The sequence below is a fragment of the Coffea arabica genome, chromosome 10e (genome assembly GCF_036785885.1).
Source record: "Coffea arabica cultivar ET-39 chromosome 10e, Coffea Arabica ET-39 HiFi, whole genome shotgun sequence".
Lineage (NCBI taxonomy): Eukaryota > Viridiplantae > Streptophyta > Magnoliopsida > Gentianales > Rubiaceae > Coffea > Coffea arabica.
In genome coordinates this window covers 44,109,232-44,126,628 of record NC_092328.1, presented here as the reverse complement: position 1 = coordinate 44,126,628, position 17,397 = coordinate 44,109,232, and the positions used below count along the sequence as shown (strand labels likewise).

Below are 17,397 nucleotides of genomic sequence, written 5' to 3'. Positions count from 1 at the left end.
ATTTTGTTTTGCGATGCATACACTTTTTTAGAAATTTTCCAAAAAAAATAAAACATACAACTTATGTATTGTTGACTCTCAATATAAAAAGAGCCCTTTGAGAGCAGCTCATGCGCTAACCACAACATCCAATTAGCAAATTCATAAGCTAAGGAATAAGGATGGCAACAAAAGTTTCGCCACCATCGGCACAACTATTCCTGTTGCTTTCTTTGATTCTTTGGCCCTCGATATCTGCAAAATCAGGACACTTTGTGCTCGTTCATGGTGCTTGTCACGGAGCATGGTGTTGGTATAAGTTGGTATCTCTCCTGCAAGATGCAGGGCACAAAGTTACAGCCCTGGACTTAGCTGCCTCCGGGATTGATACAAAACAGGTGTCAGATTTGCACACCATTGACGACTATCATGAACCTCTATACTCCTATCTAAAGGCTCTATCGCCCGATGATAAGGTCATTCTTGTTGGCCACAGCATGGGTGGCTTCGCAGTTTCCTCCGCCATGGAAAGATTTCCTGAAAAAATCGCATTTGCAGTATTTGTTGCAGCACAGATGCTTGGACCTGAGCTGAGTATATACAAGCTCGCGGAGCACTACAATCCGGGGATGGATACATATGGAGACAGCAAATTTACCACAGATGGAAACCCTTTGGATCATCTTAAAACACTATATCAACATTCGCCGCGTCAGGATTTAGCACTTGCATCGTTGCTGATGAGAGAGGGCAAGGCTTTCAATGATGATGAATCAAGACGACAACTTCTAGTTACAAAGGAGAAGTTTGGATCAATTGCTAGAGCTTACTTTGTAGCCGGAGACGATAAGATAATACCAGTAGATCTTCAAAGGTGGATGGTACAAAATAATCCGCCTGATTTGGTTAGAGTAATAGACGGTGCAGATCATATGGTCATGATCTCTAAGCCGGAACAGCTTTACAACTATTTGCTTGAAATAGCTGTGCAGCTCAAGAACTATGCTTCTATCTAGTCTGTCGACATTAGACGTTTAAGGCTTCCTTTTGCATATGGTCTTCGACATTTCTTGATGCGTTTGCAGGTGTTTGGACCCTTTCCCGGATACCTTTATGGTAGGAACCCGTTGACCGTGTCTATGGTAGGAAGGCCTTGTCTATGGTAGGAAGGCCTCCAGAGGCCGACACGTGTTGCAGGTGGATGGATTGCAAACGGAGACGTTAAGCCGTGGAATCGCGCGTGGAGATGCAACGTTAACATGTTGTCCGCGGCTGCAAGGTAAAAGCACAGGTTCGAATATTGCCTATTATATGAATACAATAGTCAATTGTTTTGAAAGACTATTGTATTCATATAATTTCAATTGTCTGCCTAGATATTGCCAACTAATTAAAGATAACTTTTATTTAACATAGCAAATACATACTTACAAATGAAGATGGTAATAAGAATACATAAAATAATTAATTATACCAAAAGTTATCCTTAGCGTTTGGGTTTTACATTCTTATTCAAATCTAATCAGGGTCAAATTTGGGTTAGATATATACAAATTAAGTAGTATTTTAGGGTCGAATGTTCTATATTTTTTTCTTAAATTATAATGTTACTTTTTTTAAAATATTTGGTAGAATTGGTGTTGTTATTATCATATTTATCAAAAAAAAATTTCCACGTTAAAAGGCTAGTAGTACTTTTTTTTTTATTTAGATTTCATGAATGGTACCATTCTTTATTTTTTAAATCCACGACATTATTTCCTTTTGTTTTCTGTATAATTTTGCTATTTTACTTAGGATTACTAAGTTAAAAGATAAAATATTATTATTTACTTTTTTACTTTTACTAAGTTTGGTAATGTTTTCTCTTTATTTACCTTCCCACTAATAAATTTCAAACCAAATTCCTATATAAGTGGAGCCACTTCTTACTTATTTAAATTAGAAAGGCATGGAATGCACTTCTTACTTAGAAAAATGTTATTTGCACTCCATTTTTTATTATTTGTAATTCCACCATTTGTTTTATCATATAGTCTAATTAATGAAAACTATATGATCAAAATGATTATTGAAGTGTGAATAACAAAAATATAGTGTAAATAATCTTACTTATTTAAATTAATAAGAAAGCATGAAAGGATGTCATATTTGTTACCTCTTGTTATGGTCTTATAGAAGTTTTAATTGGAGTAGAATCATAAATAACGCAAGGTAATCGAAAACGTGATAGGTTGAAGTACAAATAAGATAACATGCACATTAACCAACAATTTGAAATGAAATGATTTTAAAAAGTAACTAACAATTTCAAATGTGAAGAGTAGATGTGGAAGTTAAGAGAAATATATTTTATAAATTAAATTAAATGTGAAATGCTAGAAAAATAGAATTGGTAGTGGGAAGACGTGTGAAGGCTTGTTGCTAAAAATTCTTTCTCAAATTTATATATATATAGATAGATATAGATGTCTGTTTTTTAGTGGTTCAATCTCATATTCATGAACTATCTGCAGAAAAAAAAATTCTGGACTATACTAATTTTGTTATATCAACTCTGTTATTCTTATTAGTGTATTAATTGTTACGCTATTTCTCTCATTTTGTTGGGTCTACATTAATACAAGTGTAATTGTTATTATGTCTCGTGTCCCAGAAAATACATAATATCCTATTCAGGTGGATACGTGCAACAGATAATCAAATTGATGGTAAAAATTTAGAATGAATAAGTTGCTTTTGCATAACGGTTGTAAAGGTTTCTTGAGACTTTATGAATTAGGTGTCTTGCGTTTGCAAAAAGAATTTCAGAAGATTTTTTGTATTGGAAATGGAGTTAAAACTTGCTATAGGTTACTTTCCTGTATTTCAATCTTATCGTAAAGGGTAATTTTCTGTTGAACCTAATTTTTTTCTGATTATATCCAACTAATAAATTAACTTAAGAAAATAGATAATTTATGGAGGAAAGCTATAAGTAGCTGGTGCTTATTTTGAAAAATATATTTATTTTTATTTTATCAAATAAATAAATTAGTTTATGAAAAATGGGTACTTTGTTCTTATAATGGAGGAATGTCATAAAGAGCTAGTGTTTTATTCAAAAAGGATCTATTTTTATTTTATCCGATAAATAAAATTTTTGTATGCAAAAATGGGTACTCTATTCTTATAATGGAGGAAAGTCAGGAAGAGCTAGTATTTTATAGAAAAATGTGTTTATTTTTAGTTTAGCCGATAAATAAAATGTTTTATTTATAGAAAAATGGGTACGCTGTTCTTATAATGGAAAAAAGTCATAAAGAGCTAGTGTTTTATTGAAAAACGGGTTTATTTTTATTTGATCCGATAAATAAAATTTTTTATGAGAAAAATGGGCACTGTGTTCTTATAATGGAGGAAAGTCATAAAGAGGTAGTGTTTTATTGGAAAATGGGTTTATGCAGAATTTTATTTTATCCATAAATTTTTTTTATGGAAAAATGTGTACTCTATTCTTATAATGGCGGAAAGTCATAAAGAGCTAGTGTTGTATTCAAAAACAGGTTTATTTTTATTTTATCCGATAAATAAATTTTTGTATGGATGTCTAGATAAAATTTATTGATCGGATTAAAAGAAAATTTATTTTAACACTCATTTTTCCAAAAACAAATTTTCTTTTCGAAAAAAAAAAGAAAATAAGCCCGTTTTCTAATAAAACAGTCGCTGTTTATGGCTTTCCTGCATTATAAGGAAAGAGTACCCATTTTCTCAAAAACAAATTTATTTATCGAAATAAAATAAACATAAAGGCGTTTTACAGTTAACCACCCACTATTTACGGCTTGCCTCCATAAATTATCCACTTCACTATTTTTCATAAGTTAATTTACTAGTTGGATAAAATTGGAATAAAATTAGGTTGAACAGAAAATTATCCTTTAGGATAAAATTGAAATACAGGAAAGTAACTTATAGCAAGTTTTAACTCCGTTTCCACTACAAAAAATCTTCTGCAATTGTTTTTGCAAACGCAAGAAGAATAATTTATAAAGTCTCAAGAAACCTTTACAACCGTTATGCAAAAGCAACTTATTCATTCTAAAATTTTAGCATCAATTTGATTACCTATTGGACGTATCAACGTCAATAAGATAATATGTATTTTCTGATACACGAGACATAATAAGAATTAAACTTGCATTAATGTAGACCTAACAAAATGAGAAAAGTGGCGTAACAAATAATACAATAATAAGAATAACATATTTGGTATAACAAATTTAGTATAGTCTAAAATTTTATTTTTTTTTTGCAGATAGTTCACGAATATAAGGTGCAACCACTAAAAAGAATGACATGCATATGTAATGTAAAAATGAATATAAAATAAATGTAGTTACATTGTGTCATCCGGTATTCGGGTCCATAGTGGAAGCCGAACTTCAATAATGGAAAGCCAAAGTTGAAGCTTACTTCAGACGCTATGGGGAAGAAGTGGGGTCACCAAATATTTGGTACAAAGGAAAGACTTGCAATAACATAGTACGGAACTCAGTCTGCTGTTTGCTTCCATCCGTACACGCTTCTACTTGATTCCCTATGCATGCGCTCTCCAACAATTTAACGTCTCCGTTTGGACCATTTTACCCCCAACACGTGTCGCTCTCTGCCGGCATTCCTACCATAGGCAGGTTCCTACCATAAAGGTTTCCACCCTTTCCCAAGTTTCCATTTCAATGTAATTATTCCCTATTGGTATTGTTTCAATGCTTCTGTGGGCACTAAAATTGATGATAATCATTTCAAGGAAAATTTCTGACAAAGAGCATCGTAGTTAAGATCTTAAATGAAAATGTTAGGGACCACGTCTCACCGACCAGAGGAAAAATGACACACAAGTATAGAAAGATTTCAGTCAAAAAATATATTGAGTTTGCGTGATCCTGACCGATTCTTCCCAGGAAACAATTTTCTCCGTCAAACAGTAAAAGCTTTTGGTTATGGAGTCATATGAATTGTTTTACGTAGCCCACCTACTTCCAGCTGAAAAGTTGCTACAATATCACGTAAGTGTATAGAAACTACGGGACGATTATGTTCAAATTAACTTATGTTCTTGTGCTATCCGTAATCGGTAAAATTTCACTGGAAAGCTCCACCAACCCCAACCACTCCAGTCTCGAGCCGTCCTCTCCCCTTTTGTTTTCCCTTTTCCTTTTCTTTTCTTAATCAATCAATCAATCAATCATCTATCTATGCCTTTTGCTAGAAGCGATGGACTTGAGATGACCACTCAGCCCTATCCATTCTTTAGCCTTTCTCTCTCATACATTGCCCATCGTGGTCAATGAGATATCTGAAGAGATCCCCATCAAATTCAACTTTCCTGTTGTCTTCTCTTCTTCCATCTCCCTTTTGTTACGGGAGAATAGATGGTGAAAAAATCAGTTGAGCACAAAAAAATGTTTAGATTAAAATAAAATAAAGGAAAGAGGAAAAAGTTTTGATTCTTCTAATTCCTTCACTTTGTTATGCCCGCGTTCTTTTGTACTTTTTTTTGCTTTCTGAAGAAACCATATGTTGTGGGTTTTGCTGTTTTTTCCCAATAGAGCAAGGGATCAATGATAAATGAGGCATCTTTTTCAGGTTTGAGGTTATATTTAAGAGCGTTTAGCAATGATTTTTTAAATCAATAGCCTATTGTTGTTTTTTTTTTGCTTGAACTATTTTTATCTATCGGTAGACTTCTTGATTTTCAAGTTTAGAAGAGATTTTTGTAATTTTTTGGAACGAAAACAGCTTGGATGAGTTTTCAAGAAAATTGCCTCGGCGAGTTTCTTGCTACAGATTTATGTGTTTTGGACTAATATTGTTACCTAAGCGCTTTTGCCACGACCAATCATAATAACTTTTCATTGCTTATGAAGTGTATATTTGTCTACACGTATTACGACATTTCAACGTTCAGATCCTCGGGTCGCATGGATTACAAGAAGAAAAAAGAAAAGAAGTGGGGAAAATCTCTCTAAGGGTCTTGTTTTCTTGCTTTTTAGGTGGGGAAAAGGAGTTGAAAAGTTGGGGTCATCTTCCTTTTCTGTTTACTGTTGGTACTTAGAGAAAAGAAGGATTTGAGCACCATCCATGCAAGCCTGAACTTTTTTGAGTCTGGAAATGGCTTGTTTCTAACTATTCAAAGTAAATTTTCTATTTAATTTACAAGAAAAACAGATTACTTTTCCCTGTTTCTTCTTTTGTGTGGCAAATGAAAGAAATTTGATAAATTTAGGATTTGAGTCAATAAGCAAAAAGACTGCCAATTGGTATTTAAAGAATTTTCTTCGACCCGATTTATGGCCTTCGCACAGCAATTGGAAAAAAAAAAAAAAGAAAGAAAGAAAGAAGAAGAAGAAAACAAATTTTTGGATTTGTTGAGTATAGAAACAGAAGACGGCGGCAAACACAACAGAAGGAAAAAAGAGATGAATGAGATGCAATTCCAATATTTGACAGGGGAGAGATGATAGCCGTTGAAGCGTCATATTTAGGTGGCCGAATTGCGACCGAAATCTATGGGACCAAGAGTTTGGAGCCGACATTACATTACAGAATGTCTGGCCCATCACCCGACGGCCAACACCGTTGCTACCCCTGCCTTGGAATATGAACTTCTTCAGGTACCCCTGCCTTGGATCAACTCAAGTGGCATCTGTTGTCCGGTTGATAAGGGATTTACTATCTTTTCTGTTGAGAAGGGAATTTTGATAAGGATTTACTAATCTTTTCTGTTGACAAGGGAATTTGCAGCAGTAGCCCACAAAAGTGGGCACTGGATAAATACTACTATCTCGGACAATAACCCACAAAGTATGTACTAAATAAACTCTATTTCATGCAATAATCCACCAATCACATGAAAGAATAAGACACACTAGACAAGTCCCGTGCAATGCATCCAAAAGTGCACATTAGATAAATCATTTCCAGCGCAATAATCTGCGACTGAGTAAATCCTACTCCGTGTAATAACCCGCCAATCACATGAAATGGTAGATGCACCCAAGAGTACACATTAGATAAATCATTTCCAGTGCAATAATCTGCAAGAGTACGCACTGAGTAAATCCTACTCCGTGTAATAGCTTGCCAATCACATAAAATGGTAAAACGCACTAGACAAGTCTTGTGTAATGGACAGATGTCTTGAATTGAACTAGGAAAGCATAACACAAACTCTACTATTTCGACCAGCTTAAGAAACATGATTTACTATCTTTGTTTTGGGGGTGTCCTATTTTATACTCTGTCCTTGCATATTCTACCGGATAGTACCGTTTGTACACCATTTTACTTCACCATGTTGGCATAATAAAATAACCTTTTAGGAGTTTCTTATTCAATTTCGTTAATTCTATCATTCTATGGGATTCAAGTTCTAATAGTTTTCCTATTTAGAAATGCGTCAAGCAATTAATTATATGGTTGTTTTCTATTCTTCAAGTTTTTCTAGTTATAAATACGGCATGAGTATTTCTCTAAAAGGGTCTACTGAGTTTTTAAAAAGGTATGTACATGTTACTTTTTGGTTTTTTACTTACTATGAATTATTGATTTGGTGAAAAATGTTGATTTCATCAGAACGGAAAAATTATTTGATGATCGTGCTAGTGGGAGTTTAGAATTGTTAGGTGAAGAAATTTATAACAAGAGAAGAGAATACGAGTTTATGATTACTGAGAAGATTTGACGATTACGGTGATAAATGTATAAACATCTTTCAATATTTTGGTCAACAAGAGATTACAGGAAAATTTTTTGCACGGTTCAAAGTTTGTCCTCTGATTGACTATAAGGTGTTGCGTGTAGTGCGAATAGTCATAGAATAAAGATTGCAAGTGATATTGCCCAATGTCTTGCTTTATCTTCATACAGCATTTCCTACGCCCCCCCCCCCCCCCTCCCCCGGTTTGCATAAATTATCCTTTCAAAAAAAAAAAAAAAGGAACCATAGAATTTTCTTACATTTATCACTTATTATGTACAAATTTGAGTACAAAGTAGATTTACAGTTATTGTTTCAATCTTAAGAGTTCTCCTCTCGAGTGCTTCATCCTTGCTTTCCAGAAGAACTAACCACGAGGGGATGAAATTTCATAAAAGATTCACAATTACTTAGTTAAAATAATTAATTTTGTAATTTTATGCATTGACATCATTGTCATAACATCTTTACTAATAAAGGGTTAGACTTAGACTCAGGAAGTTTGCAACTAAAAATTTTTAAAATTCTAGTGCAAACTATATATTGAATATTCATTTTAGGGTAAATTACACTAATAATAAGCTCTCTTCTAGTTCTCGCAAAAGTTAAGAGTTGTGTCCTCTTGATAGTTTTGACTTTATAAGTTTACTCTTTGGTTTTCTTGTGCACGATTTTTATACTAAGCAAAAAGGAGAAAAAGTTTTACTAAAAGAAGGAAAAAAGGTAGAATAGAGAGATTTATTCATTCAAATTGAAGACCTATATTATTTATTCTTTCAGTATTTTTTATTTTCACCAATCAAAATAAAAAGGTATATACATGTACCTATTTCTATAATAACACGGGTTAAAATGAAAATTAGGTGTCTCCAAACCATTAGACTTGTCAAATCCTTTAAACTAGTGAAATCTCAAGTAATATATACACGAATATGATATAATAGAATCAAGCTAATGTATACCTACATTTAAAAATACAAGAACTTAATTGAAAAGTCAATGAGAAAATTGATGGAGGACCAACTTTTATAGCTATACACAATTAATTGTCATCAGTTTTTTTCAACATGTATCATATATCTAATGGTGATAATATACAGACTGATATTATATATAAGATTAATCCATATTAAAGTAAATCTTATATGTACTGTCAGTACGTATATTAACTCTTTTGTTCAAAGTACTACTTCGCTAGCCCTTAATGTTGCAATAATGGGAACATCTTTCCTCACAGTTTCCACTTTCATTTGCATCTGTCATGATAAAACAAGGAGTTAGTATACTTGCATGTTTAGCATGTAAAATTGAAAATAAAAGCAAAAATTGTTTAAACCAAAAGTAAATAAAATTTTAATTTTTGTTTTTATCATCGTTCTAACTCATTGAATGTGGTTTCTCATGTCTAGTTTTACAATAATTCTTCTACTTTTCACATTGTGCTAATCAAAGGGTTGGTACAGCTTAGTAATTGATAATTGGAAGTATCCTACATCAGTTATTTTTTTGAAGGGTTGGCCATAGACCATTAGTCCCATCCATGGTAAATTTTTTGCATGGTAACCAGGCCAAGACCCTTAGGTCATGACAACAGTTTGATATCATAAACATTGGGGAATCAAAAACTTTATATAGTGGTATTTAGGACCAATTCCTAAATTTGACAAACTAAATTGTGATATCAGCTAAGATGACTATGGTTCAATGATAGTGGAGTGATTAGGGGGTGGCAGGGGAGGAGAGAGGAGGTGGTTGCAGCAGCACAAAATAATTTTTTCTACTATCTTCAAAAATACCATAAAAAACACATTGCAAACTCTAAAAATACCAAATCAAATGTCTTATTAAAACACCCATCTACAGCTTGGGTTTAATAAAAATACCCCCAAAAAACAACTCCTATAACTCCTCTTTTATTTTTTTTTCACTAAGGCTTTTTTTAAATTGCATGAACTTAATGACACACCCTTACAATTATAGTTGTTGCCCTCACACAAAAGCAAAAACATTTGAGGGGGGGAGGGATGGGTTGGGTGGTACGGAGGGAGGGAGTATAAGTGAGAGGTTTCGGGTTCGAGTCCTCCAACTTATACTAAAAAAAAAAAGCAAAAACATTTGTTACTACATTACCGACAGTAATCTTAATGTCAAGCTACCCTTTTTTGGAATAAGATATAGTATTAAATAAGAAAGAATACCAAATAAAGGTACCATTCAAAAAACACTTTACGAATGTGTTAAGTAATAGAAAATGTTTGAAAAAAAACATGTATTGTTCTTTTTTCTATTTAAATTTCAGTTTTTTAGTAAGGTACTATTTTATTGATTCAATTTTAAAGATAACATATCATTCCCTTATGAAAAAAATTAGTTTCTTTTTCAGTAGAAGATTATTTCATCAATAAACAGACCAAATGATTGGTTTTTAATACTTGAACTATAGATGTCTTTCCCATGTAGTTAGAACAATAAAATCCCTTTCAATTTAAATGTTAATTCAAAATATTAGACCGCATAAAAGCTTTTCATTAGGAATTCTCTTTTTACCTATAATTCAAAAAGAAAACTTTCTTTTGTAAAATGAACAAAATAAATAATAAAAGACAAAATAGATTTTCTTTTTGACATAGGGGTTAAATCAACTAAATGTTCAACATGGATTTGTTACAATGCTAAACTAGCTTCGAAGAATTAACATTCTCTAATTTATAGAAAATGGAAGTTTAAAAATTCCATAATCTTGTCTTGGTTTATTCAATTTGAAACAGATTTCAATTCAATCTTTTAATTTTTGATTAATTACAAAATGTACAAATTACCCTAAAATGAGAATAGATAGAAAATATAATTTATGAACAAATAAGCCCTTGAGTGTACCTTTTTCCCTCAAGGCTGTACCTTCTTCTCCTTTTCTTGCAATCTGTGCATGTCAGTTATAAAATCAGATTCAGTTTTGGGGTTGTGAAGTTAATTGTGTGACATTAGAAAAAAACTGAAAAACTTAGGCTGCAGATGAATCCAATTGTAAAATAATCTTGGGGCGAAAAAGAGAAACAAATATTTTATGAGGGGGCACTTTGAATTACAAAGAAAACATCGCTCAGTCACCGACCATGAGAAATTTGAAATACCCGACCGTTAATTCTCAAAAGCCCATCTCCTTATATAAACCCTCCTATTCTCCCCAGCCTTTCCCCCTTCATTTCTCTCATCAAAGCTGATATTCACCATCTCTCTCCCTACCTCTCTGTCATTTCAAAATTTGTGTACTTTTTTAAAAATATTTTTTCCCAAATTATAACATTCAATTTGGGCCCAATTATATATTTTTTTGACAAGATTTTCAGAGTTTTCTTTGAACAAGTTCTTGGTTTCCACAAATTATTTGTGTAGCATTTGTTTTCCAGAAGAGATGGGGGATTGGGTGTGTATTTCTGTGTGTGAAAATGGCGGAGAAAGAAAGATGCAAATTCAGGGGTTTTTGATTGGATCATATGCCAATTTAAGATTCAGGTAAACTTTTGCTATTTAATCATCTGGAAAGACTCATAACTTTGTAACGGCACTGTCTTTTTACTTGATTGTCATCTATTAACCATGTTGATTATTGATCAATGACTGTCAAGAATGTTTTAGATTGCTCGCTTGTTGTGGACATAGATTGGAAGTGCCTCTGTTTTGCATCAACGTTTCTCTTGCATCATGTCTTTTTCAATTGCTTATGTCTGTTTCCTGTTCAAAGTTCTTATTTAAGTCTGATGGTTCTTGGCTATTCATTCATATTATTGTTTCAGAGCCCTAGATGCTAGTTGTGGTTGGTAAAAGGTGCAAATCTGTTCCATTTGTAATGTGACAAATTGGAATTCAGTTTTCCAGGTGAGTTTGACTTATACTCTCATGTTAGTTTGATTGTGCCACATAATAATGTCCAGAGCAATATTTCAGGGCTTTTTTCTATATAAACATGAGCTATTGTTGGATTTAGTATCCTGATTTTAGTTAATATATGAATGCTGAGTAGCTTTGCTGCATACTCATGAATTATTGGTTGATGTATGAGCTTCAAGGAAATGGATTCCTTGTCTAACTTCTATTACATCCATCTACTTTATTAATTTCAACTCTGTTTTTAGTATATGTGTAATTATGCGTCTTTTTTGTATTTGTTTGTAGTTTTTGTGATGACTTGTGCTTTTAATTTTCATTAACTAATGCCTATCAGTGTATAGGGTTTAAGGTGTTGACTATTGTGCTTTCTGGGGTCCATTAATTGGCTGGTTTATTTGTCTCAAATTATTAGCAATCTGACATCCGGGTACCAACCGATCATGATTCTGAAAATGTATACACTGTTGCAGTTCTGTCGATTCTTTCAAGTTGCTTGCGTTTCTTTAGATCTCAATTTGAGAGTGCTTCTTGCTTTGAGTTTTTTTCATGGGGATACTTATAATTTTTGCCATCTTCTTTATGCCTCTTGGGCTATAGTGATTTTGTTTTCACAATTCCAGAATTGATAGTTGTTCTTAAAATGCAGAGCCGTTTTTTTTCATGTGATAAGCCATGGTTGGGTTTTATTAGTGGTTAAATTGGGATGCTTTTAGATACAACTCTTCAATTAGTAATTTTTCAAATATGCACTTGTCCAATGTCTTAGGACAGTTTTGGCCTGTCATGTAGAAGAAGAAGTTATTGTTGAAAAGTTTACTGACTTTAGGTACTAAGTACAGAATAGAATAGATGCAGAATCATACATAGTTTATGGGATGATTTATGAGGTTTGAAGAAGATTGGCACCTTGTTTAAGTTCCCTTAGATGGTTCCATTACTATATCATTAATTGAAGAGGATCTGCTTTTCTGTTTGAGGTCATGCATTATTTTAAGAGTACTGGCTAAATAATATTTTTCTTTCTGAGCATGAGCAATGTTATTGTTTGGCTTTTGAGATTTTAGTAAATGAATTTTGAATTATCATGTTGCAGAATCACGATTTAGGTTTATAAGCTTAGAGGAGGATTGATTCATCATGAAATACTTATTTGTATTTGTTTTACTGTGTCTTTTGGAATTAAAGATCATTTTCTTTTATTAGATTGGTTAAAAATAATCTACATCCTGCAAAATTGCCGGAAGCCAAGAAGCTCTTGGGATTTGTTATTCCCTGATAGCACCACTTTTTGTTGTTTTAGTTGTGTGATTGAAGTCAATAGATACACGTTGCTGAATCTTTGTGATGCAGAATCATATGTTGTTTGATATATATAATAGGAAACATATTGGAAGAAAATTGATTCCTTGTGTTTTCTCTGACATTGGTTCATTTTTTTGTACACAATTAAACATGATCATGTATAGTTATTTCAAACATACCCTTGTACAAAAATTGGTTATCTATGAACTAATTGTATTTGGTTTGAGGCATCATGATACGTTGCAAACATAAATCTTGTTGATTAAGTCTTTCTCCACATAATGTACCAGCTAGTGTGAATGTTAGAGAGACAAGTGGCCTTTTCAGTGTAGCCTGTAGTTGCTTCTTGAATCCAACATTTGTGCTGTAGCACTACATGGATCTCATATGTGATTCTCTTTGATAACAAGCCACTTCATTTGTAGCATCAAAATACTCTCCAATCACAAGTCTCGTTGATTAAATTTTTCTCCATATCTAATACAGCTAGTGCGCGTCTGAGAGGCTGCTGCTTGTATAATTAGATGCTTTATTCAAGAGAACTAAGTGGCCCTCTAGTTTAGGCTGCAGTTGATAGCTTTTCTGTTGGAGAACTTGGATAGCGTATCCGTTTTCTCTTTGATTACAAGCCACTAAGAGGCTCTACCCTTAGCTCAGATTACTTGGAGTATCCTTTTTGTTTTGGCACCACATAATCACCAAGTTGCTACAGAAACGTGATGTGGAACTTTCTGCATGGAAACTATTAGATTTACTGTTAATTTGCAATGATAGGCTGGAGACCAAAGCCATATATATAGGATGCGGTTGTCTGTATTTACTCTTGAACTACTAAACTTTATCTTTTGCTATAACTGCAAGCTTATTCTTGTTTTGATCATTTAGTGAGTGGTTTAGTCTATGACATCAGTTTAAAGAAGTGATATAGGTATAGATTTAAATTCCCATTCAGGTAATATATGCCTGGAAGTGCACCAGACATGATGGTTCAAATTGACCTTTTTTTTCTTTTGGTATAGGATTTTAAGATTGTAAATTGTGACTAGCTGCAGATTAATAACTTTTTTTTATTCAAATCATTATCTGGTCGAGAGTAACATTTTATAGCTTAGAGAGAGAAGAAATAAGCTTGGAGCATTTTAGTTTCTGTTATTTCCTCTTAAGTTTTTCTCATATGAGCTATAATTTGCTTTTCTTGTTCTGGTCAACATTCACTGGTTTCACTGCCATGATCTTTTTTTTTTATCTTGAGGGTCCTCCTTCAGTCAGCTTCGGTGAATGATATCTTCTTTTTTCATATTAAATTACATGTTTTGATTTTTTTTTTCTTTGGAATGTCTACAACTTTTGATATGTGTGCTGCTTTGCGACAAGTTCTTCATTCTCAAGATTCTCTATTATCTCTACTTAATAAGACTGTAAGTTTATTCGTGGAAGTGTCCTTGCAATTGTCATGCTTTGTGATTATGTGTTTCAATCCAAATGACTCTTGATACTCATTCATTAGTAAGGAATGTGCTGTGCTTATTGAGTTTTAACTTTGTGAGCTCAATTATGGAGCATATTTAGTTGGTGTTCCTTGAAGTTTGTTCTAGATTTTTAATTTTTTTCCTAGTTGGTGTTTTCTGGGATCTATGAACTTGTTTTAATGGATCATGACTTTGGAAAATGAAAAATCTCTTAAAGAACAGGATATGAAAGTATGTGACAGAAGAATTTAGTCCTGGGATATAGATCAATATTTAGCATCATACAACCTTAGAATATAGGATATACACAGTCAATTGAAGTTGTTTGGTTCCCTTGGTTTCTTACTTTTTGTGAGGTGTTAATACTCTAAAGCAGTGAGTTTGTTTGGACAACAAGAATTTGAAATAAAAATTTCAGATTTTGTTTTGTTTGCATCATACATACAATTCCCAATCATCTTTTTATCTCACATACATCACATCACAAAAAGTGCTACAGTAACTGGATCAAATAAATCATCCAAATAAATTCTTATCCAAACAAACTCAGTGATATTGTGATCACCACTCTTGAAATAGTGCTACTCTTGTCGATGATAGTGAGTGGATATTTCAAGTTTCCTGCTTCGTATGGTCCCAATCTGATAGTGATTTAATTTTAGGGCACTATTAAATGACTTGAGTGATTTTGCTACTGGTGCCATCCGGTTTATAGGATTGAAGGTGTCAACTCTTGTGTTTTCTTGCATCCAATCTTAGGCTTTTGTCTGGTTTTGTTTGTTTCAAATCCCAATTTGCAATCTGACGTCCTAGGACACTATATTTTTTTTCCATGATTCTGAAAATGGAAAGATTGTGTGATACTCACTACATTCATGCAAAATTTGTGATAGATGGATTTAGCATTGACATATAGATAAGGTATACATCTTTTTCATTCTGAATTCTCAATGTACTTAATATTATACTTGAATTGTAGTTGAGTGGAATTTTTGCCACTTATGTGGACTGTTGTAGATTGATTTCTTCTTTTTGTCAGAAGTAAAAGTGATCTTATGTTATAGTTCTTATGGTGATTGTTTCTTGATTGACTCTGTTTGAATTGTGTTTTGTAATGATTTGACTCGATTGAGTGGTTTTAAATTTTTTTTGCTCCTTTTTGCCAATCTAGCAGTCCGGTGTTGCTTCTTTATGAAGATTTACATTTCTGCATCTTGATAAATAATGCTAGTCAGTATAAATGATTAAAATTGTTTGCCATTGTGTTTGTGTAGTTTATTTGCTTCAAATCTCGATTTGCAATTTGACATCCTGGAACTACATTTTTCATGATTTTGAGGTTGGAAGGATTGTGATACTAACTTACGAACATGGAAAATTTGTGAGAGAAGGATTTGTTGCTGACTTCTCGATGAAGTATTCATCATTTCCATTCTGATATTCTTTGTATATGCTTAATATTGTACACTTCTTTGGCTTTCTTGGTATTTTAGTTCCTGGTTTGGTGCTATTTGATGATTGTATTATTGTGGTCAATTTGGTTGTGTTTAAGTTTACATAGAAATTGCTGCTTATGGTCATAGTTTCTTGAGTGACTTTATCTGAAGTTGTGTTGTTTTATTAGTGGACTGGATTTTGACTTTGTGAATTATTTTTGTCACCACTTTGTGTGGTGGTACACCTGAATTGTACTTAATTCAGGTGTTAAACAATTATGTGGACTATTTAAGGTTGTTTGCTTCTTTGTCAGATTTTGAAAGTGTTTTTTGTTCATTTGCAATACTCGTGGTTCGTCTCATCTTCTCCATGCCTAATAGACCGTAGTCATCCGATTGTTGCAGTAGATTCTATGGTACTTTTATGATTGTGATGGATATGGTTAATTTTGAGTAGATAGTCAAATTACTTTTTATGGTCATAGTTTTTTGAGGGAGTCTGTTTGAAGTAGTGCTCGTTAACGATCAGATGGAATTCTGAACTTGTCAATTGCCTTTGTTACTAAAGATGCGGTGAGGCCCCTTAATTCTACTACGTGGATTATTCCATATTGCTCGTTTCTTTGATTAAAGCTTCAGATGGATTTTTGTTCACAGTGGAGACTGCACTTTTCATCATTGTGGTCGATTTGGTCATGTTTAATTATACAAACAAATTGCTTCATATGGTCATCGTTTCTTCAATGTCTCTTGTGTGCTATTTAATGATTTGACTAAATTCTTAAAGTTTCTGATTGCTTTTTGTAACCGCTGATGCTTGGTGCACCTTAATTATGTTTCTTTTATGATTGAAAAATCAGTTATGCCTGCTTTGTGATATGAAGTGATGCTTGTTTTACAAGTGTGACCAAAGTACTTTTTGTGGCTATCGGTAAATCAAATGTACTTTAGTGGCACTTTCAGATTTCTTGCTAGATTGTCTCTCTTAGATATTGCTAGTTTTATCACATTGATTGTTGTTCGTGGGGATATTTGTATCTTCTTTATGTCTCATGGACTGTGACCATTTCTCCACATCATTTCAAGATTGATACTAGCTCAAATAATGAACATATGTTAATTTTCTGATTTGAAAAGTTTTGATTTGCTATCGTAGTCATTAATACGCGATGCTGTAGTCATTAATGGTAGTATTGTAGGTACCCTAAATAGCTTTAGTTTTTCTCACAAGCTGCTTCTGCTGTGTGGTGGGTTTTTGCATTTTCTAATTTTACAACATAAAAATGCATACTTTGTTGGAAAGCTTGCAAGGACATTTAACATGGTGATTGGTGATTCCTGAACGGCTTAACTGGATATGAGCTTACCTTTCTGTTGCACTTTTGTGCGAATCCTTGATTTAACATAACATTTGTGCCGACAGAAGATATAACTAGTTGATTTAGTTATCTGTTTTGGTTTTTTGTATTGTCTATATTGTAGTATAAACTAGAAATTGTGGTTCTTGTTTCTAGTTTTGCTTTTGGTTCCTATGGGGAATTATAGTCATATTTTACTGTCTGTGCTTATTGCCATGAGA

The 17,397-nt window shown here is 33.0% G+C and overlaps 1 protein-coding gene across 1 annotated transcript; it reads left to right on the top strand.

Moving 5' to 3' along the window:
- Positions 1–4,787, top strand: LOC113712942 (methyl jasmonate esterase 1). Its single transcript, XM_027236585.2, has one exon. The coding sequence runs from the start codon at positions 162–164 to the stop codon at positions 993–995; it is 834 nt and encodes a 277-aa protein (XP_027092386.1). The 5' UTR covers positions 1–161; the 3' UTR covers positions 996–4,787.
- Positions 4,788–17,397: the final 12,610 nt, after the last annotated feature.